General features: G+C 34.7%; 1 protein-coding gene across 6 annotated transcripts in view; it reads left to right on the forward strand.

The window, feature by feature from the left end:
• The window catches only part of LOC105209748 (dual specificity calcium/calmodulin-dependent 3',5'-cyclic nucleotide phosphodiesterase 1), a 161,142-nt gene extending 141,285 nt beyond the window's left edge, over nt 1-19,857 (forward strand). For 3 of the 6 annotated variants that reach the window (XM_054227741.1, XM_029038591.2, XM_029038592.2), the window contains 3 exons: nt 15,379-15,628; nt 15,725-16,826; nt 18,726-19,857. In XM_054227741.1, coding sequence (XP_054083716.1) covers nt 15,379-15,628; nt 15,725-16,826; nt 18,726-18,781 — 1,408 coding nt within the window. In that variant the 3' untranslated portion in view covers nt 18,782-19,857. The remainder of the gene's footprint in view (nt 1-15,378; nt 15,629-15,724; nt 16,827-18,725) is intronic. The other 3 variants (XM_029038593.2, XM_011180328.3, XM_054227742.1) reach the window with 1 other exon arrangement.
• Nucleotides 19,858-24,481: the final 4,624 nt, after the last annotated feature.

Raw genomic sequence — 24,481 nt, forward strand, 5'->3', positions numbered from 1 at the left:
TGTGAGATTATTATTTATGATCTTCCGTACATTTTATCAATAGTCAAATTAGACAATTACGAGGGTTACCAAGTGGTATTCTGGATTCTAAAAGATTAATGTGCATCAATATCAACTGTCGGAATCGAAAATTCTCATTTCATCTAATCTCTAAAGTACTGGATGAGGCTTAATTTTCCAAAATCACATGCTTATTATGTTTAAAAGTTTAGAAATGCCATTGTTTATCAAATAGGGATTCATAAACAATTAACTTAATATCTTTTTCGCACAGCGAAATTAATTTAATACATTAAGATTATAATGGAGAACCCAGTTTGTCTTTCGCACAGCCGGCTACTCGATTAACGATAGCTGTTATACATTTTTGTTTCTGATTTGCATAAGAAATTGATAAGTTTCATCAGCTGATTTCTATTTTATCAATCAAATCTACAGCGTGGCCAAGAATCCATAGAGTTGCATTCCAGTTTCAACTCGATTAAAAATTAATGTAGAAAAATCAGAATTTTCTTTTGTATGATAAATCGATCTAAATCAGAGCTTTAATCGAGCAAAGGCCAGTTAATTGATCAATTAACTCCCTTGCGAAAAGTCTATAAGAATGATGAATCTTTATTTGTAATATTGTTGAGTAACTGAATATTTCTTCTTTGTGAAAAAAAACAAAAACAAATATACACTCATGTAATCACCGCCCCTCGTATCATCAATACCAGTTACGTCACTAATGTAGTCACAACCAAAAATGTGGCGTCTATTTTATTTGTATTCTTTATTTGATTATGATAAGCGAATAGTATTAGAAGGAAAATCCATGATAAATATCCAAAGTCAAATGTCGCAAATGTCGATTTAATTTTCATAATAAGCCGCAAAAGGCACTGATATCGCTAGCAAAGGCATTACTACGGCATGAAGTTAACAATTATATCTATTAAGAAGTCCCGTTGTGAAAGCTTTGTGTTCGATAACAGTGAATTTTTGAGCCCAATATCATATTTAGAGATAGCACGTCATGTTAAACACCTTCGGGCTAGCAAATGTGCCTAACAATGTACCGTTACGATACGGTGTCTCTCCATACAGCGCGGCACACGTACCGTTAGCAGTTGTGCGTGGAAAGTGTTTGCAATTAAATAAATCTGTTTACGCAATTGAAATCGCATTGTTGCATGTGGCAAGTGATTTAGAGCTAACGCTTAATACCAACCAATACACAAAATCAATTGCAGCAAATGGCAGCGAGCGGGCGGCGCATGGCGAAGTGCGAAACGTCAGTAATTATGCTTATGAAAGTGCAAATATTGTGCAATATGCTGAACAATATTGTGAATTAATTAGAATTCAATCGAAATCACTAAGCCATTACGGACATTATTATATTCCAAATAATATTCTAAATAAATGTGTGTGTGTGCCGCTCTGATAATCAACGAATTTACTACCGAAAAGCCGTAAATTGTTTTTGTTTGTAGTGTTATTTACATATGATATACGTTAATGTAGAGTATATCCACCCAATTATTTACTTACGTGCAATTATTGAAAATTCTGTTGAGGCTAATGGTCAATAGTGCTGCTGTTAATGCATTTGTCGGCCGTAATTACAAAATCGTTGCACTTTGGCTACTCGCATGGCCGCAGGATATATTATACATTGTATGTGTGTGTGTGTGTGTGTGTCTGCGTGTGTGTTAATGCCAGTTGAAGCTTACAGATTCGAAATAATTTTACCTTATAGTATATGTATTGTTAATACTTCCATCTATACATATATCCTCATGCAAATATATTCCAAAAGTGAATAAAAATTTAATTAACTTGTTTCCAGCACGTACGCCCAGCGCAGATACGTTTAATTAACAACTCTTGAACTTTTTTACACTTACAACAACAAATATGACATGTTAAAAGCGATAAAAGTAATTTTTAATGAGGGCGTGTTGTTGGTTGTTGCTCAACGAAATTGCATTCATAATAATATACATCAAATTATATATAAAATAGGTAAAGTTGGCGACTGGTATAATATTACAGATTTTTTAATGAAACTAAGAGTTGAAATGTAATTCATTCTACGAAAATTAATTTATTTTTTCATGTAATTTTTTATTCCATTCTTTTTGATATTGTTTGATTCGAGTAAATCACATCAAAAATATTAACCAAAATATGCCCAGTTGATTCACAAGAACTATTAAAAAGTCTGTGTTATATCATGAACAGTAATAAAAACAAGAAAAAACGTTAACTTCGTCTGTACCGAAGCTTATATACCCTTCACATGTGCATTTCTTTTAGTAACTATGTTTAAGCAAATCTAAAAACGTAAGAAAAAGTAAGTTAAAAAAAAAGAAAACATTTTACTAATTCTTTTTAGCCGGATTGTTTGCTAGAAACGTTAAGGTTATATAGTTAACCGATCTGAACAATTTCTTCGGAGATTATATTATTACCTTAAGCAGTAATCCATGTAAAATTTCGTGAAGATACCACGTCAAATGCGAAACTTTTCCATACAAGCCCTTGATTCCGATCGTTCAGTTTGCATGGCAACCATATGCTATAGTGAACCGATCTGAACAATTTTTTTGGAGATTAAATTATTTCTATAAGCAATAACTCACACCAAATTTCGTGAAGATACCACGTCAAATGCGAAAATTTTCCATACAAGCCATTGATTCCGATCGTTCAGTTTGTATGGCAGCTATATGCTATAGTGAACCAATCTGAACAATTTTTTTGGAGATTAAATTATTTCTATGAGCAATAACTCACACCAAATTTCGTGAAGATATGTAGTAAAATGCGGAAGTTTTCCATACAAGCCCTTGATTCTGATCGTTCAGTTTGTATGGCAGCTATATGATATAGTGAACCAATCTGAACAATTTTTTTGGAGATTAAATTATTTCTATGAGCAATAACTCACACCAAATTTCGTGAAGCTATGTAGTAAAATGCGGAAGTTTTCCATACAAGCCATTGATTCCGATCGTTCGGTTTGTATGGCAGCTATATGCTATAGTGAACCAATCTGAACAATTTTTTTGGAGATTAAATTATTTCTATGAGCAATAACTCACACCAAATTTCGTGAAGATATGTAGTAAAATGCGGAAGTTTTCCATACAAGCCCTTGATTCTGATCGTTCAGTTTGTATGGCAGCTATATGATATAGTGGTCCGATATCGGCAGTTCCGACAAATGAGCAGCTTCTTGAAGAGAAAATAACATCTGCAAATTTCAAAACGATTCTTAAAAACTGAAGGACTAGTTCGTATATATACACACAGACAGACGGACATGGCTAAATGGACTCAGTTCAACATACTGATCATTTATATATATACTTTATAGGGCCTCCGACGCTTCCTTCTGGGTGTTACAAACTTCGTGACAAACTTAATATACCCTATTCAGGGTATAAAAACATTTTTAAAAGCTTTTTGATGTTCACTCCGATGGTCGTTGATAAAAATTCATTTAAGACAAGCCTTCTGTGAGCTCTCACTCTGACTCTATTAATATCGTTCAAATTTTATCAATCAGTATTTTCTATTTTCGTAGTAAAAAAAAATGCCAGACAAACTTTTTGTGAAATCGAAAAAGTGAAATCAAAAAGCGGAAGAAACTTTAGCGTTTCTATTCACGAGCAAATTTTATATTACGTTTTCATATCTCAAGTTCATATAAACAGTGCAACTCAACTTTGTCTACATCCCACTTCTCTACTCCTTTTCATATTCCATTCACTTCGCTCTTTCTCACACTACCGCCATCTTATAACCCACTTTAACCTCTTATCATAATGCTCGGTCAATGTTTATGCCTCTTTTAATGTCGTCAATTAGGTCAAATTTCGTTCTAATATTTATTAAATAAACTTTAGTGACACATTTAATCGACCCACAAAGGGACCGCTTTATGGAAACCTTTAAATATTTGCTCAAATATTTGGTATTGAACTTTGCGCTCACGTTTTTTGCCAATTCGCTTTGTTGTACTTTTCGTTTCACTCGTACAATTGACTTTGGCATAATCAATCAAAAGTTGAAGGCACAAATTGGGGAAGCACGCAGCGGCAGCTTCATTAATTCTACTGTGGAACTTACAAAAAGAAAATAAAAAAAAACTTTTCTTTGGATATTTTCAATTGTGAGCACAAATATGTGATGAATGAATGGAGAAAGTGAATTGAGAAAATAACAAAAATCTCCGCCCTTTGAAGTATAAATGAAGCCGTTGGGAACAAAGCGTTATTTTATTCTTAAAGTATTTGAAGATATCTCTTGGGTTTAAAATTTTTTAAATTTCAAATGTCTATGTACATATATCGAAATGAAATGATCTTACGACTATATACATTGACAATTTATAGCCTTTTCGCATATAATTAATTAATCAATTAACCGGCAATTGCTCGATTAAAGCTCATTTTTATATCGATTTACCATACAAAAGGAAAAGGTTATTTTACTGCATTAATTTTTAATCGAACACAAATCGAGTTGGAACTGGAATGCAACTCTATGGATTCTTGTACATGCTATAGATTTGATTGATAAAAGAGCAATCAACTGAGAAACTTACCAACTCCTTATAAATACCAAAAACAAAAGTTTATAACAGCTGATCATTAATCGTGTAGACGGCTGTGCGAAAGGCAAAAACTTGTTTCTCAATTATAATCTTAAATTACTAAATTTATTTGGCTGTGAGAAAAGGCTTTTACACTTCTTGGATAATTGAATAAATTGAATATCACGTTGGCTTCATTTCCACTTTAAAGACGAAATAGTTTTGAAAAATCGTGCATCCAGCCGAGGCAGGCATGCTCATAAGTAATAAATAAGTCAAATTTACATTTTCATGTTAATCGCGAAAATGCAAAAGTAAAACTTTTTATCCATGTTTATATTGTTAAACATATCCGCTTAACTCAAGCAACCAGTTCTTAAATGCAATTAAGAACTTGACTAATAGTGAAACTTCTTGTCACAAGCTTCATATGCGAGCGTTATAGAATTGGTTGCGACTAACTTAAGCTTTGCACAATTCCAAGCATTAAGTTTAAAAGTACATAAATATAAACCGAGAGTAGTTGGCATTTAAATGCGTGTTTACTTTATGGAAATGTCGGCATTTCGTGTGTGTGGCAACATCATGTGCGAGCAGCCAATCTGCAAATGCTTATTAACAAAACTTTTGCAAAAAGCGCGCTGGCTTAGTTAGTTGACTGTTGCACGCCACATGCGAATATTTAAAAGGATATTTGCAGTGGTAATCCTTTCGTCATTTTCCTTACTTCAGAAGTAGTCATGAGGCGCCCGAAGTTTGCATGGCAATTAGTTGCTTGTGAGCTGCTTAGTAACTTATGTTGCATAAGTAAGTCCAATTTATTTCGTCACGATATCCAACTAGATTGACTTAAGGAAGTTTCTTTTTACTTGTTATCCTTTTTGTGTGACAGTGATTGGTGAAGGCATTCCAGAGACTTGATTAATGGATTGTTTATATTGGTCAAAGGACACTATTGAGTCTTGGACTACTGAGTCAATAAATAATGTAAGGGTACTGCTCTCAAAAGACATGTATAAAAATATTAGTAAGAAGTTAAAATACGTCTTTACTTACAAAGCAAATCATCCCTTAAAGGTCCTTACCAGAAACGCTGATTATTCGCCAACGGATACCATTTCCCACAATTACAAAAATCATTCATATTAGGAAGTATTTAATAGTGAAAATAGTAGTAATTCTATATGTAATTAACAATACACAAGTATATACTTAATTTCATACATCCATATGTACCTCCGTAGCAGCGATACCTGTTGCCGGCATTCAGGTGTCAATTGCCAATTGCTTTAATAGTTAAAGAGCATGCCAAAAATCATTTTGCCCGAAATATAATTTAATGTGTGTCAAATTCATTTGTATAAATATTTTGGCGCAATTAACCACTCTCTCTTTCTCACTCTCTTCGCAAAAGTACCAACAAAAGGTTAAAGGTTAGACGTGGCTACTTCTATTTAAGCATGCGGAAAATAAGCAATTAACACCACAAAACAAAAGCTTTTATTATATTATATTAGGGCTAAATGTGTACAATAAAACACTGAGAGGAAACCACGAAACAGTGTGACAAAAGGGACAAACCACAATTTGTTGCAAGGTGGCACATTTTTCCCATTAAGTTGCTATGCGAGTATAGCTTGAGCATTAAAGTTAGAATATATTCTATATATCAGTAATATATAGCTAAATGGACACTTAAATGAAATTATTTTATGGCTTTTCCGCTAAAAATACCACTGTGTTTAGACTTCAGGAAAGTCTTGACCCACAAATTGGCCAAATTTACCAGGTGAACTCCCCACAGAAGCATTCCCTCAGTAGTGTTGTCGTAATTACCAACTTTCAAGTTAAATTTCCTGCCTTTTTATGTGTGGCACACGGCACTAGAACAACAACAACAACAGCAACAACGTTCAGTGGCCACAATGTTGCGCCGCCGCTGAGGGAAGGAAATAGCATCGCGGCACGCAGCCGACTAACAGAAGTAGGATACTAGCGCTCGACACAAATATTTCAGGCACGCTTGAGAAGTGCCACTGCCACAGATATCCTTTATGTAGAATGTACATATGTATGTGTGAGTGGGTCTTTGTGTGTGCCTCGCACCTGGAACTGTGGTTGCCGTCTTCGTCTTTGATGTTGCTTGCTGCTTGTCTGCGAATTTCGCGTGCACCAACGCGCTCCATCGTTAATCCTGCGCGACCGCGGTTCGTGCGACTTTTGCATTTTTATTGTACTTCTCCTACAACAACAACAACAATGTGGATAACAAAGCATTTACTACCAGGAAGTAAAATGTAAAATGTTGGCATTTCATGATTCGATGGCATTTTCATTGCGAAATTCCGTGTAGTATAGACTCGTAACTCGTAAATGCGGCGAAGCGCACGGGAGCACGCAGCCGTGGCACGAACAGCTTTGTAACTCTTCCATGACTGCCAGAGTATGTCATATTTATTACCGTTTTTCTCTAAGACATTCTACATATTTTTGTGTCATTTTTAGCCACGCGGTTTCCACTCGCAGTGCGGACACACAACACGCAGCCAATGACAGTGGGGTGTTTTGGTGCGCAAAAAACGTAAAAATTAAATAAAAAAATTTTGATTTTTTTTTTTTCAAAATTTTTTTATATTTTTTTAAGAATATTTGTATATAATTATACTCGAACTCATTCCACAATCAATCACGCAATCACCACAATTAAGTGATTCTCATTTGAAATTTTTATAAAAGAAGAGTGAAAAGCCTTGCTTTATCTTTATCTTTAGACACCCTTAAGCACTGTCTCTCTAGGCCACTCGTTTCCTTGACTTTCCTGGGCCACATAATTGTTATCCTTTAAGTGTGCCACAAAAGCTCCAAAGGCAATACCGAACAGTATCAAGTGTGTAATAAAAGCAGCAAGTCAATGCCTAGCGTGTTTGCATTCGCAACAATTCGCAATGGACAAGCAACAACAACAACACATACAAAGAACTAAATAGAATCCAGCATAGAAATACTCGTCGTGGAACTGGCAGTGGGAGTGGTCGAGGTCGTGGCGCTGCTAAACGAAATGAAAAAGGCGCTAATAAAAATATCCACAAGTTAAACAAAATTAATTGTTGGGAACGACTTCCCAAAGCACACATTTGCCCCTACCCCAAACCCGCTTTTACTGTTATTATTATTGCTTGTACTTTTTTTTCGTGGCGACGTCACCGCTAAGCTCATTGAATTGGTCAACACTTGTTTCTTTGTTTGTCTACTGGTTTACTGTTGTTGTTGTTGCTGTTGCCAATTGTGACCAAGACGTACCCCACCACGAACGCTGCCTTCATTGCTGCTGCGTTGCCGTGTTGCATGACTGCTCCAGCGGCACGCCAGCACTTAAGGGAGTTGCGCAAAAAAATACAAAGAAAATAAAAAGAAATTGAGAAAAATGGTAAACCGGGGGGCGAATGGCACTGGCTCGGCATTTTCTTGTACTTCCTATACTTTGCACTTTTAGTTTAAATTTAACGTGCAACCTAAGCGGAGCGCGGCCGTATGGAGAAAAGTTTCACGCGACGCGCGTCGCAGCTCTGAGCAGCGGTTATTTCCACTGCAGCCTCCCAGTGTATTAAATAACGGTATAACACAGAATGCAACGCTGTGCCAAAAGCAAAAAAAAAAAAATAACATAAAGCAAATAAATTAGAATCAAAAGTAAATCAAAAGTTGTCTTCGGTGAAGTTCTTTGTTGCTACAACAACATAAATTCTAAGGAAAAATGTGGCAACACAGCTAAGTCTGTGGGAAACTTAAGGTGTTCAGGTGTGATTTCAAGGACATTAATTGCGCTGCCTGTGTAAAAGTGCCCACAAAGAGCTCAGCTTTCGCGTCGCAAAGCGTGTGTAAAGCATAAATCTTAAGTTTCCGCAATTCGAGACTCGCATGTGGTGAATAAGTGCTAGCTCCTGCTCAACAAAAAAGTGCGGACTCATGTGTGCCCTTCAGTTAACGCGTTAAATTAATGTTCGCAATTAATATACGCAAATAAATAAAAGTTCACCGGAAAGCAAAAGAAAAAAAAGAAAGTGGATATGTGTGAAATATAGCCCGTGAAAGCCAATACTCGCCAACGCCAGATGCGCAAATTGAGCGCACACAACTGCTTTGCAAGTGATTACTTATACAAATTACACAAGAACAATTGCCATACGCGTTGGCCTTTGCAACGACACCGCACGCGCCCACATCAAACCACTTCCAGCTCCCCGACAACTGCCAACGTACCGGTTCACAGTGGCTCGCGCTGCTGATCGTCCTTCAAGCGCTTACTAAATAATTACCTTAGACACCAACTAGTTACCAACCGACGCCCACCTCGTCTTATCGTCGCTGTAATAACCCCATCAGCTGTTAACGGTATCGCCGTAACTGCGAATTTGTGCCACCGGCGACCAATTGTCACTCGGTGTGACTTACACAAGATCACCCGCGGGTGTCTGTGTGGCGGGTGGGCGCGTGTGAATCGCACATCACCACAATTTGCGGCGCGCACCATCAATTGCCATGAGTCGTTTGCGGCGAGAGAATAGCCGACAGAGTGTCATTACTGTCGAGCTAATACAATTCATAATTCAGTATCGCGCCAAGGAGTTGCTGGAGAAACGCAAAAGGTGTGCATTAGTTAAGTTAATTGCTGTCGGTGTTCGCTTTCGCAGCGCCATAAACATAGGCGAGGATTATCCTCAAGTTTAAGTTGTATCTGCATAGTAGACGCTTCGCAGTTACGTGTGAATTTTGTGGCATGCACAAGTGGATTTGCATTCATTGCAGCTAAATAGGGGATATAAGTGTACTGAAGAGCTATTACAGACGCGTAGCATGTTCGAATTTGACATGTTTGAGAGGAAAGTGTCAAAATTTGAAAATATACTTTAAAGTGCTAGGTCGAAATTTTTGTGCTTTCAATTATATGTGAAAGCTTTCGGAAGAGCTTTGTTTGATTATAATTCTAATAAAAGCTCTACACTCACACTTCAAAACCGATTGCATGAAGTTCCAAGAATCTGAGCTGCTCGATTTTGACGTGTTTGAGAGGAAAGTGTGAAAAGAATCTTTGAAATAATGGCTGAAATAGTGATACGTCTTGGTTCAAATTCGAGTTCTGAGTTGTGAAAGCTTTTCAAAGAGCTTTTGTTGGTTATAAGTTTAATGAAAGCTCTATGCCCACTCTTTAAAACCGATCGCTTAAAGTTCCGAGAATCTTGGGAAAACGATACTTAGTGATTTCATAGATCACCGGTACTGACCATAAGGTTTCCTGGTGATCAGCTTTTATAATATATGTACGTATGTCTTAAGTTCGTATTCCTTCAGGGATTCATATGAAATTTGAAAAAAAAGCGAAACAACTTATGAAGGACTTTAAAATCTATTTGTAATGTCAAAAAAAAAGTAAATCAATTGAGTCAGATGAAATGAGTACATGTTTAATGAGTTCCCAATGCATATAATATAAGTTTTCTGTTCCAAGTAAACACTACAGTTTCAATCAACTCGCTTCGAACCTAAAAAAATCTAACATTTTCCAAACACGTAGTCATTTTTTCGTTACACTCATGCATTTATGCCCTTCATTACTCTCAAAGGTCCACTTTGCTTACAATAAATAACTGTAAATATATATTAGCCCCGAAATATATGCGCATCGACACTCGCAATAACAACTCAAAGCAATTTTCGCATAATTTCCTTAATTCTTGCAATATTTCACATCCAAGCAACAACAACCTCCGACTCTGTGAACCATAGACGGCGTTAAGAGTCGTGTAGTTGGACCAATTTGTATTCATACCAACACATTATAACCCCATAAAGCTTCATAAACGAGCTTCATAACAAGTTACAATACAATTCAGCAACAACAACCAGAGCAAGCAACAACCGAACAACTAAACAACCGACAACCGTTGCCATCGCCATCAACAATAACGAGTTCAACAAATTTGCACAAATGGTTTTAGCTAAATTACAACGTAGTTAGTCTCGACTTTAGGGGTCTAACACCCGGCTATACACACATGCGAGCACCAGTGTGGGTAGTAAATGAATGGAAAAAAGAACAAAAACTAACAACAAAGTATGTACAACCGAACTCCAGTGGCAAAGTTATTGCCACGAGCGTTTGGGAAAAGTCAACTTTTTACACCGAAAAACTAACAGTTTGACTTCTGTGCCAACAAGCGCCAGAGCCAAACAAAAAACAAAAAACATCAACAAAGAACTAACATAACTGAAATTAAAATAGGCAAAAAAGGGAAAAAGTTCCATGCTGTTCTCTTTAGAGACACCTCCCACGGTCAACTGTGCATGTCTCGTACGAACTTTGCCAAAATTTGTCTGAAGCAGAGCCATAATTTACTCGTTACAAATACAAAGAGTCCGAAATCTTGAAGTCGTAATGAAAAGTTTTTCAGCCAGCACAAGCCACACAAGCTGAGTTGGCTCAGCACAAAAAGTAGAAGCGTAAACAACACCACAGTGTTGCATTTGTTGCACAGAAAAGTTTGACAGCATTTCACACAAAGCGCACACAATGTGTGGGAAACGCACCCGAGGGGTCATTCGGCGCAGTTTTGTCGGTTTTTAGCTGTTGCAGCTGCCAAATGCTGACAAACTCCCAGCAGTTGGGCTGCTCATTCAGCCGAAATTGGCCACAAAATGTTTTCATTTGTGCGAGAATAAAGAGTTCGATTTTTATGGGATCCAAAATGTATGCCAGAAACTGACTAATTTTAGAGTCTTTGAAAGCGAATAATGTTCAATAATGGGTTGCCTTGTGTGCTGTTCGAGATTTAACGTCAAAGGAGCAGGGAGCTAGTTCCGGCTGCTGAGATTGATCCACTTTTCTGTACCCCAATTGTGGAAATTGAAGATTTTAACCTATTCTTTGAGGTTGCAGCTCCGTTAACGACTCAACAGTCGTCGGTCAGGAACCCATTTTGTAATTTGTCGATTTTTTCATTCTTCATGTCTTGTTCTTGATACTTATTGGTCTAAATTACTATCATCTTCTGCCTTCAAAACCAATTGTTGTTGTGACCAAAACCAATCTGGAGTCGTGGTCCGAACCGAACTTAACCCTTCTAGTCTCTGGCTGTTGACCGTCGAATCTAATTCAGGAAAACCCTCTGCGGACTATGATGTCACTAGACACTTAAATATGTAAATATAAACGTCAATTTATGATTTATTGTGTTTGGTCACGTAAAAGCTCTTCAGCCTGTGTTTAAATTGAAGGATTGACTGACCATTAAAGAAATGAGTGACCAACACAGCGCAGCTGTCAAAATGACTGCCATAAATTCAAATATTGTTTAACGTCGCGACTTTGATGTGTTCTCTACTTCGTAATGACATTTATCTACATAATATTTTACAACAACAAAGCAAAGTGGCTGAAGTATGAATTTCGAAAGCCCGCTGAGTACGCAGAAATTGATTCCACATACATACATATAAGTTTTATGGAACTACTTAAAAGACGTCCAGTCACTCATTATCCTACGTTACTTGCAGAGCATCAAACGTTCTGAAGTTGCGGGTGTGTTCGTATGTAAATCGAGCGCCATATCAGTTGTTGGCGCTGCAGTTGAAAGCTGTCAACAAAATGCTCATTTTGCTGCCTGCTTTTAGGCGCTTTGGCCAGAAGACTGTCATGCTTGTCTTTGTGGTTGCTGTTGTTGTAGTTGTTACATATTCTTTGACAAAGGTTGACATTAATGAAACGGCAAATGTGCCTATTAAAGCCAAAGTTAAGCGGCTAAGCGCCGAAAAATTCCCATTTGGCTTTCATAAACATTACTCTGGTTATGTTTCTGATTTAATATAAGTTAGCGGTTAGATCATAATAAGCCATTCTGTTTTATTACATAATAGTGCTGTGGTATTCGGAAGAGTGAGATTATGTAAAGCGAGTGTCAGTAGTAAATCGAATGTGTGTAAGAGTGCATTTATGAATTCAAATATTGGTCTCATCATTGCGAATTATAATATTGCTGACAATAAATATTTTCTCATAAAATTTTGTCAATCGCTTCAGAGATTGCTCAATTCAGTACGCAGTAAGAATAATAAACTTAATCTAGCTAATAAATAGTATTTTCTCACAGCCAAATTAATTGAATACATACAGATTATAATTGAGAAACCAGTTTTTGCTCTTCGCACTGCAGGTTAATAGATTAACGAGCAGCTGCTATCAGCGCTTTAATCGATCGAAGGCGGTTTAATTAATCAATTAACTTCTGTGCGAAAAGGCTATAATGAGCTTTATGTATTGATAGCGCTATGCTTGCAGCAATTCTAATAAATCAACGATATTTTTGTTTATCTTTCTATGGTAGCATCGTAGTGTTGCTGATGATGCTGATTTTAGTGAAATAGAGAATTGTCTATTCTGTGATGCTATGTATATATGTTTTTCTGTATATATCTGTTATATGTAACATCTATTAAATTAGCCATGAGTGTATTTTCTTATTGCAAATTATTGAAAAGTTTTCAAATTCACGAAAATTTCATGCATTCCCAAATAATTTACGCAAAACTTCGTTGCTTCCAAATCAGTTGGCGAAATGAACCGCAAAATTTATAACGGCTTAAACTTTGCGCTGTGACGCGAAAACTTTTGACTTAACGGAAACGCGCTAAGCACAAGAAGCTGTTAAGATTCAATTACACCGTTAAGCTGTGCAAATCTTTTGCTGCAAACTTTCGTGTGTGCATAAGTAAATCCGCGCGTAACCTGAAGCAGTTTGCTACGTGTTGAAAGTGGTTTCTGGTTACTGTTAATTCAAACACGGAAATTTAGAGTGAAGTTTTGTTACTCACGTCAAAGCTGCGTAGCGGAAATATAACGCTGAAGTTCGAATAGTATTAAATATAAAAAAATAATGTGAGAATTTCGAATGTCTGTTCGTCAGTCAGTTTCCGAAAGAGTGAAAAGAGGAAATGCGTTTTCGAAGAACTTATTCAATCTACAATTAGTGCGTGTTGCTTATGCTATGGTTTAAGGGTATAAACATTTATTTATAATATAAGAACTGAAGTGAAGATGTCCTGAAGATGAGAATAATAAAGTTCGATTGTATAATAATTTAGGCTGTAACTGGTATTATGAATGAATTATGTGCATGCCTCCTTGTTCTTGAAGAACTTAGGAATGTTGTTTCGTTAGTGAATTGATTGATAATTGAATTGAATATCGAAAAATGAGTCTGAGTTATGACTTATGAGATTAAAAGAAATAATGAAAACTTCGTATGTGAATTTTATAATTTATAATATATTTTTTTAACTACACCCACTAGCACAAGCGTTGATATGAAGCAAGAAATGAAACCAAATTGAGTTCTGCACGCATTTGATAGTCAGTTTACACACACAGTATTTAGTAGTAGCGTTGTTGAAATTCAAAGTAGTGAGCATTAAAATAAAAAAGTAAAATTTGTGTAAGTTAATACAACAGACTCGCACATAGTTGTGTTGTAATTTAAACAATTATCTCACACAATTGAAAAAAAAAATTAATTTTTTTTATGATTTCAGCAGAATTCCATTCAAATTAATGCCAAACATGTAAATAGTGCATACAAATATTATTTAAAAAAAATCAAAACTCTTAAACCTACACACAGCTCGAATAACACTGTACATAACCTCATATATATATATATATATAAACACTTGAAAATACAACCCTGTATATACACAGATCTACTCATAATGGCTATTAACAATTAAATAAAATTCATATTAGTCTATCACAAAGCTGTACATAAAAAATCTCACGCAGACATCTTACTACAAGCACCACAAAATTAACACTTCTAACTACACTGTAAAAAAACTCTATATTCCTTAATATACTTTTAACTTTTACACCAAAATTTATTTTTGCTTTACTATATGAGACCTGTAATATCTTTACTTTACTTTTGTTTCGTTTTTTCTATTTTCTATGTTTTTCTGCCACACTTTGTACTTATTTTCCGTTGTATGTTAACTGTTCTGTGTACTTTTCAGTGTACTTCGTAAAGCCTAACTCACGCTCTAACTAACTGCATTGGCTTTAAACGTATTTGTGTTGGTTGGCTCGTAACAAACTCTTACTAAAAATAAAAAAAAAATGAAAAAAACAAACAAGCTGCTAGAATTAAGCGTTAAGCGCAAAATACACGAATTTTCTGTTTGCAAACTATTTTTGCATTTTCGCACTTTCACTTCCGCTTCAGTTCAGTTCGCCTTCTGCTACTTAGTACTGTTACACATGCCGCCCACAATACGAACACGACACGCCCTCAAACTCTTCAACAAAGCTAGCACACACATAACAGTAAAACCGTATAAACACAAACACGAAGGCGAAGTACAAAACTTTGGCAACTTTTGAGTTTTTGCGCCGCGTTGCAAACTATTTATTTTCGCAAGTTTTTTTATATTTATTTGCGAATGCCGAAAGCGAAGAATTTTCGAACTTTTTTGGTTTGTTACTTCAATATGAGAAGTGCGCTTTTGTTGTCCTTTTATGAGAAAGTATGATTTCGTTGTTGTTTTGATTATTATGTATTCAATTAATCATATTGAAACTGTAAAAAAGTATTGTTTTTTCGTTTACTTATGCTTTCCATGAAATACAGTTATGAATGCAAATAATAATACGTTTTTGGTATTCTCTCTCTTCCTCCATTTGAACCCCCCACCGCCTAATTCCATTACCATTAAACAATCCCACCAATTCCACCAACAACCAACAGACGCCTCGCCGACGAAGATGACGAGCTATCCGAGGTGCAACCGGATGCTGTGCCACCCGAGGTGCGTGAGTGGTTGGCCTCCACGTTCACGCGGCAATCAGCGACCACACGTAGGCGCACCGATGAGAAGCCGAAATTCCGCACTGTGGCACATGCAATACGCGCCGGTATATTTGTGGATCGGATATACCGCAGCGTCTCACGTACGGCGCTCATGCAATTTCCGCCAGAAGTTGTCCAAATACTCAAGGTAAGTGCTGAAGCTCTTAGAGCATAACAATCTCCTCAGTAAAACAAAGTTGGCTTCGTCATACATCAATGTCTGATCGTGTTTTGTAATCCACAGAACTTGGACGACTGGTCATTTGACGTGTTCGCCCTGGCGGAGGCAGCCGGTGGCCAGCCGATCAAATACCTCAGCTACGATTTGCTCAACCGCTACGGCATCATACACAAATTTAAGATAGCGCCTGCCACTTTGGAAATCTTTTTGAATCGCGTCGAGGAGGGCTATTGCCGCTACCGCAATCCATATCACAACAACATACATGCGGCCGATGTGACCCAGACGACGCATTATGTGCTCTGCCAGACGGGTCTCATGAATTGGCTGACGGATTTGGAAATATTCGCCACTTTGCTTGCCGCACTCATACACGATTTCGAGCATACCGGCACTACCAATAATTTCCATGTAATGTCTGGTTCCGAGAAGGCACTGCTCTACAATGATCGCGCCGTACTGGAGAATCATCATGTGAGCGCCGCTTTTCGTTTGCTCAAGGAGGACGATTGCAATATATTGGTTAATTTGTCGCGCGAAGAGTTTCGCGAGTTTCGCACACTCATCATTGACATGGTGCTGGCCACCGATATGTCTTTCCATTTCCAACAGCTTAAGAACATGCGAAATTTGCTCACCCTGAATGAGGCGTCGGTGGACAAGTCCAAGGCAATGGCGCTGGTGCTGCACTGTTGTGATATCTCGCATCCGGCTAAACGTTGGAATCTCCACCATCGCTGGACGATGCTGTTGTTCGAGGAATTCTTTCGGCAGGGCGATTTGGAGCGAGAGCTTGGCCTGCCATTCAGTCCCATGTGCGATCGCAACAATATACTGTTTCCAGAGTCGCAAATCGGTTTTATTGATTTCATTGTGGATCCCAGTTTGTCCGTCATGTCCGATATGCTAGAGTATGTGTTGACCCCGTTGGCGCCCATGTGCAAAACGTCGAATGCGAGTATTGATGCCGGCGATGCGCCAGTAGATGGCGCGGCTGCGTGCACACGCAATAAGACAGACAATGAAAGCGTTTCGTCGGCGTCTTCGCAACAAGACGAGACTAATACCAAGCCAGCGGTGACCAAACCCAAGTTCAGCATACGAAAGCCGTGGCTTACCTGTCTGAATGACAACAAGAAAATCTGGAAAGAGCAATCACTCAAAGGTGAGTACAAACAATTGTTGGAACTACAAAGAATATGGGAGACCCAAAAACCACTTTCCTAGCAGTTCCACACTCTTCGCTCTTTTTATTTATAGCAATTCATGCTTTCACGAAAACCAAACTGAATTCGCCGAACCAGGCGATTTTAGTTCACTTACAATTCTGTTGTTGTCCTTGTAGACCAAATTTTACACGCACATTCTGCGTATTCTTTACGCGCAAATTCCCAAAAATGTTCATTAATTGAAATTCAATTAAGCGTTTGATCTCCGACCTTCCACCCGACCTCCGAAAGTGTCGTCCGAAACGCAATTTAGTGTAATTCAACAACGACTGACCTTCGCAAACTGCGTGCCACCATGTAATGGTTCACCCCTCGTTGTTGTTTTTGTGCACAAATTTATGTACTTCATTAGCTAATTAATAAATATTTGCGAACTGCTCGTTCATTAAGTTGTTATATACCTATTGGTGGCATAATATTGTGATAATAATGGGTTCTAGGCGATTCTTTGAAACGAAATGTAGAGCACGTCTAAAGGCGGCTTTGTTTGTATTTGAATTATAGAAATGTATAGTGCCTAAAGTACCCTTATTATCCTCAATAAAGGAGTCAGTAAAGATGGTCTAGAGTTTTCTGAGATTACCTAAGTAATCTAGATAGAGGTTTTGAAGTCTTTAGATCTTAATACGTATTAACATATACTAAAATCGACATGCTGAGAGATTTATAGAGTGTCTTTTTGCCGTCCGACTTGACAATCTCACTACCTCTCGTCTCAAGAACCCTTATTTTCCTCAATAACGAAGCCAAGAAGAGCGAACCAGGGTTTTACAAGTTTGACAAACTATTCTTAAGAGAGATTGTGAAGCCTCTGGCTCAAATATGAGATGAAGTGATGAGAGATTTATAACAGTCCCGCCACCTCCCGGCTCTCTAACCCAATCTCCAGTATAACTGTTTAATTTATTATTTATTTTGAACCCTTTTACAACTTTGCCACAACTATTTCTCCAGAGCAATAGAAAGTAAACACACAGACAGTTCCCCTCACGAGGGAAAAGGCAAGCTCATTCTTCTGTGAATTTATTTTCGAATTTACTAATGAAATACACTGCAGGCAACAGTGACTGGCTAAGTATCGGTTTTACGCAACCGAAAACTCAGCTTAACCATTTGCATAACAATTTCACAAACCCAAAGCTGGCGAGTACCACAATTACATAACTAAATATATAGAGAGATATATGTATATTGATACATATATAAAAGTGTGTACATGCGTATCATGCAGCAGCAGCAGCAATATAGATGATTACAATTTCACCTAATTGGCGCACCAATTTGCTCATGTCACAAGTGATTTCCCCATTTTCGCAAACAAATCACAGCTCCGGGGCAATTACATTTGGTAAGCTTGTAAACGGAATTTATCTTTGAAAACAACGCGCCAACCAAAGTGTAGGAAGAGGAAGGGAGTATGAAGGGGGGAGTGTTGTGTTTATTATTGTTCAAAAACCGCAATTTGGCAAGCATACCCGTCAACTCTCATTACGACTGACGGTTGGGTGAGGGAAATTTAAATATTGATTCGCACAGAAGTTGCTTTTGTTAGGCGATTACACTTAATTATTATATATATATATATATATATATATATATATAAGGGTATATATAATTTTATAAGAAATATGATATCTAACACATTTGATGAATTGGAATTCATTAATTTATATAAACATGATTTGGTGATGTTTTCTTGGTGATATAACCACAAATGTTGCGTATACGCTGTGTGCTTCATTGAAGAAAATTTAGTAATAAACGTTTAATAAGCAATTTATTTAACGCTATTAAATTATAATAATTTTAATGAATTCTGCTTCTTCCCAAAACAGAGGAGGCTGCACGCAATGAAAAAGCTCAACAAAAAGAGGGTGAAAGCGAGGAGTAAAAGCAAGGAGTACAACTGAGGACTAAACGCAGTTGATTTAAGTAAGGGCAACACCACATATTGGAACTGAATATAGAGACTAACATGTGTAGAAAAAGTAGCGGAAACTAATACAGTTAAATACAAAAATACACACAAATACAAGCAAAATACATATATGTACATATATATATATATCTATATTTAAATGGAATATTTTGTTTTTGTTGAAGCTGCAATTAATTGTTTTGTAGTTATACAACGGCATTATGTGTGTATATCTCTAAAACGAACGATTGTTGTGTTGCGGGCATACAAACAATTAAAATACAGTTATTATTTCTAATTACATATATGCTTCAATAAGTCTCAACATTATTGTTAAGTTTATGTTAAAATGAATAATAAAAAAGCAAAAAACTAATTAGTAGCAGACTTGTACATAAAACATACGAAAATATGCCTGCATGAATGTACTTTATTATAAATAATAATAAAAAAAAAAATAAATACAAAAATAAAATGCAAAAATTAATTACAAAAAATAAATAAAAAAAATAAATTTAAAAATATTGAAAAAGTGGAATTTACATGCAAATAATTTAAATTACTTTATGAAAAAAAAATGAAAAATTAAAAATCAATGCTTTGTGAGTGCTGATTGGAGTTTATGTAAACAGTAGCCATTTTATGTATAGAAAAACAACCGTTATTAATTGTGTAAAACAAAAAGTGTTTTTGAACAAACTCAATCAATCAGCAATAATGCTAAATAAATATAAGCAAGCACACCTACATACATACAAACAGCCATAAATGTAATAAATAATATTAGCTGCAGTTGATTAATTTGAATTTTGTGGCTAATTAAACTGCTTTGAACAAAGTGGAAAAAACACAATGCAAACCAAATTACTAAAAATTATGAAAAATAATAAAATTGAATAAAATGCAAATTGAAAGTAGTTTGCATGCTCTTGTTCATAACTGTAGAACCTGAGAAGCATAAAATTTGTATAATTTCAAAGCAAAATAAACTGCAATATGTTAAAGTTGTGTGTAATTTAACTAAGTATGAAGCTTAATTAAAATTTAATTTTAATTTTAAATTAAATTTTAAATTAAATTAAATTTTAATTTTAAATTAAATTAAATTTTAAATTAAATTGAATTTTAAATTAAATTAAATTTTAAATTATATTAAATTAAATTTTAATTTTAATAAATTAATTAAATTTAATTCAATAAATAATTTAATAAATTAAATTTTAATTTTAATATAATTTAACAAAAAAAAGTATTGTTAGTAATATTTTGTTTCTTTTTAGTTACTGCAGTACACAAATTTATTTTTAAGCACCGAATAATTTTTAATTGTTACAAATAAAATGGAAATTAAAAATATTTAATTATTTTTTATATTATAATTACATTTAGAATGCTGAGAGATTTGAGTAGTTCGTAGCTTATTTTAAGAGTTAATTTTATTAATATTTTTTAGCATTTTCTGCAAATATTTTCATTATTATATTAAAAAAAATAAAATAAAAAAATTATTAATTATTTTTTATTTTCCTATAAATTATCTACATAGTGTATTTCAAGAAATTTTCCAAAAATTAAAATAAAAAAAAAATTACTTAAATCTACCATAAATGTTTATGAACTGAAGTGTATAAACGCCTTGCCTGCATAATTCCTGTTTGCTAATTTTCTAATGTTACACCCGGTGCAACTACTAAACCATACTCTAACATAATACTAAAAACTATAAACTCCAGTCTACTCGTGTTTTTTACTTGTGCCACGCAAACACACAACCACTAAACATAACTATGGTTAAGGCTAAACTACTTTTGTATATACCTACTACATACTCAGAGTACATATATACCAAGATACTACAATACGCATAAAAAACTGCATATTAGTGCTGTTATAACTGCATTGTTTATAGTAAAGGCAAGACAGACAGACAGACAGACACGCATATGTTATATAATGCTATATACATCTGTGTGTTTGTGTCTGTATAAATGGCAAATTTATTTTTATACGCGACACTTTTATTGTCTGTTGAATAATTATTAAGTGATTGTTTGATTGTCGTTCGACTTTTGGTTTTCACATTTTGTCTTCATTTGTTCGTCACATTGTTTTCCAATGGCAATGAGAGACTAGAAGATACATTTTCGTTACAAAGTTTTCAAATGTCTGATAGCAGGACCATATCGTATAAGGATTACCATTGCTCTTCACTTTGCCGTGTACATTAGCATTACAATTTGAGTAATCATTACGCTACTTGCAATACATTACCGTTAATTGAGTGAGCACAACAAAAATAAAAATTAAACGAAATGAGAGTTTACAGTCGCTTGAGGTAGAGAGCAATGGTAACTACACTTAGCAGTTGGGCACCTATATTATCAGCTGAAATTGGGATCATAGCTTTATTAAGGTAGTAAATATATACTGAATAAATAGTATAAATATATACTGCATTGTGAGTACTACACACACACAACAGAAATACACACAAACATATACACTGGAAATCAGTTATGTATATCGACGCTTATATATGTATGTATATCTATTTATGTGCGTCTACATAGGTTGACCTGAAGACGGGTGCTAAGGAACCACAAACGTTCAGAAATGTCACAAACTGTTTTTAGCGGTGTTACTGGGTTGACCTATGTAGATTTTGTGAACATTACATATAGATAAATATAACGCCCTTGACTATATATGTATGCTACAAACATATATGTATGAACTGTAAAAAAAACAAACAACAAATCTAAAATTACAAAAGCATGCTCATGTTATAATTTAAAGCGCATAATATTGTAGATATAACCGGGAAGGTATGTTGAATGTATGAATAAATGATTTTGAGCGAAAATGACATAGAAATTGCATATTTTTTCTGCAGCGTTAAAATCAAAGAAACATTGCGATTTCTAGCAAAACATTATTAGAAGAAAGTAAAATGCCGTTAAGCTTGAAAATGTAGAAAAATCCTTAACCATTAAAAAAAACAACTAAACCAAACAGAAAGAATCTTATAAATGTACAATTTTTTGTGAAATTTGAAAATTAAACACGTCCAACAAGCAACTTTAATAAATTATGTACGGTAATCAAAAAAAAAAATCTTTAATAACAAAACATTAATAATAATAAAAATAATAAATGTGCATACATACATACGCGCATATTTGTTAAAACTAAATATATTTATATATACATAAATATGTATAAAAATATTCGAATAAAAATAGTGAAATCCAGAAAAGTTAAAAAAAAAATATTTTTTGAGGCAAAGCATTAGTCAACTAATTTCCTAGTAATGGTAGGGAAATGCCAACCCTTCAATAAATACTTGTAATTAAAAAAGACACAATCAAATACTCTTTCCAAAAACCACAAAATTTTCAATTTATTTTTTCTTATAACAAATACTTTGAAAACTTACAAAAATTACAGTAAAATCAACTTATAGTTGCACTAAATACCTGTTTGAGCAATTTTCCTTTATCAGAAAGGTGTTCCCGAATTCAAGTCTCAGCGATACTTGGAACACGGTATTATTTTATCACAACATTTAAAGGTGCACGATCAGAAGGAGTTCCTCTGGAACCAAGTTCAAGTCGTTGATGAGTAAGAGTATTGAGAAATACATTTTAAATGGAGAGCACTAACAGAAGTTACTCGTAAACTCCTCTTTTAACATTTTTTTTCTTGGACTTGATCATTTCCTTTTTAATAAAATGCTTGTTAGTACAACTACAGTTCCATCAGTCTACACATTCAGTGCCTCTATTACACTGTGAAACCGCATCTAATTTATTTGAACAACCTAACACTTGACCTTTCTTGTAAATTGTACAAAATAATCGTGTGAGCTAATACTAAACTGCATAAAAAATATTCGTAATAAAAACATGAAAGCCAGCACACGAAGTAGGTATCTACTTAAAAAAAAAACAAGAATAATTGACTAATTACAAGAAAAAGCATTTCTACTTTGCTGCACTTGAAAAACAAAAATTAGAAATTGCCAACTACAAGTTTTGAGAAAAAGATTCAAAGCAAATAAAAATAAAAATACTTGAAATGTAAATGTGGTTATGTCTATGTAAATAGTTTGTTGGAAAAAGTTGGCACAGAGCACAAACTTATAAGTGTATTTAAAAATCGAAAATAGAATTTAAAGCAGTAAACAAGTGCAACAAGTTTAGTCCTTAGAAATAAACATAGCAAATGTAGTATATGTATTTACTCAGAAGCGAACCCTATCGAGTTCGCAACTTTTGAGGTTAGATTCATATTTGGTAGAATTGTCGTGGGTGCAAACGTTGTAGCAAAACGAGCAAGCATACATGGAAAGAAAGCAATCATTTAAGGTAATTAATTAGTTTTACGATTTAGCTGCTTGATACATATACATACTATATATAAATAATCAGTACAATGCACATACAACATATAAAAATATTAAATAACTCACTGATAGAAAGAGTATAAAATGCATATGAATTACAAAATTTCAACCATTTAAAAACTCCACAACAAACATGCATAGAAGTTTATATATTAACCACAATTTAACTGTAAATAATTTTAGTAATTTTACTTTTTATTTCTCTATACCAAATAATTAATTAGAAGCACTCAAGCGAAGTTTACTTACTGCTACCGAAAGTAGTTTATTTTCTACATAATTACAGAAGCTGGGAAACAACTAACTTCCTTGTAGTTTTGTTATAAAGTGCTTTTATATTTAAAATTAAAGCCATTACTAAACTTCAACTGAAGGCACTGACCTTTTTTATTACACTCTAAACCTTAATAATGTTGATAATATCGATTTGATGAATAAATACAAAGTGTAATTTATTACATTGTTTAATTTATAGCAAAAGCAACAAATAAATAATGCTATACATATGAGGAATATTATTAAATACAGATAATGATACTTTAAAACCGATGCGTCTCTTATTTACTTATATGGAAGTTGTGAAGTGGTAAGTATATTTCTTCTATTAATTATACATGATATTTGTCTTTACTTTGTCAAAAAAAAAAATCAATATTTTAAATAGATTTGAATTTTAAATAAACGAATATTTATGTTTTATGGGGCAAAAACACGTAATGCAGTTTAGACACGGAAACTTTTGTTTCGGCAACTCGAAGGTTGTTGTTGAGAGAGTACAGCGAAGGAAAAGTTTCTCAAAATACTATACTATACCTACAACCTAAAGGCTTTGCTACTTTAAAAATACAACATCTAAGTATCAGAATCATATTGTTAATGCTGCATTCACCTGATCTGTCATCTGTATCCCGATTATTAATTAGCGTAATGAATCCGGCGACTTTTGAAACCACTCCCAACCAAACTACATTAGAAATATTATTATATTTGCGCAAATATGGCAGTCTATCTGATTCTACTCCATCAGCTGTTTGAGACAGAGTTGCAACTGAGTGTACTTATTTCGAAATATTGCGCAATGTTAAAAGGAGTAAATGTTTGTTTTCAAATTTTACTCAAGTTCGCAGAAAAATTGTTTATAGTTGCCAGAACTCTTAGGAATACAATTCTATAAATAAAGCCAACACTTCATTTACTTAATCTTATCTATTAAATATATTATTTTTCCATTTTCTGTTATAACCTAAAAGGTACTTTAACATACAACA

Source organism: Zeugodacus cucurbitae, chromosome 3 (genome assembly GCF_028554725.1).
Source record: "Zeugodacus cucurbitae isolate PBARC_wt_2022May chromosome 3, idZeuCucr1.2, whole genome shotgun sequence".
Lineage (NCBI taxonomy): Eukaryota > Metazoa > Arthropoda > Insecta > Diptera > Tephritidae > Zeugodacus > Zeugodacus cucurbitae.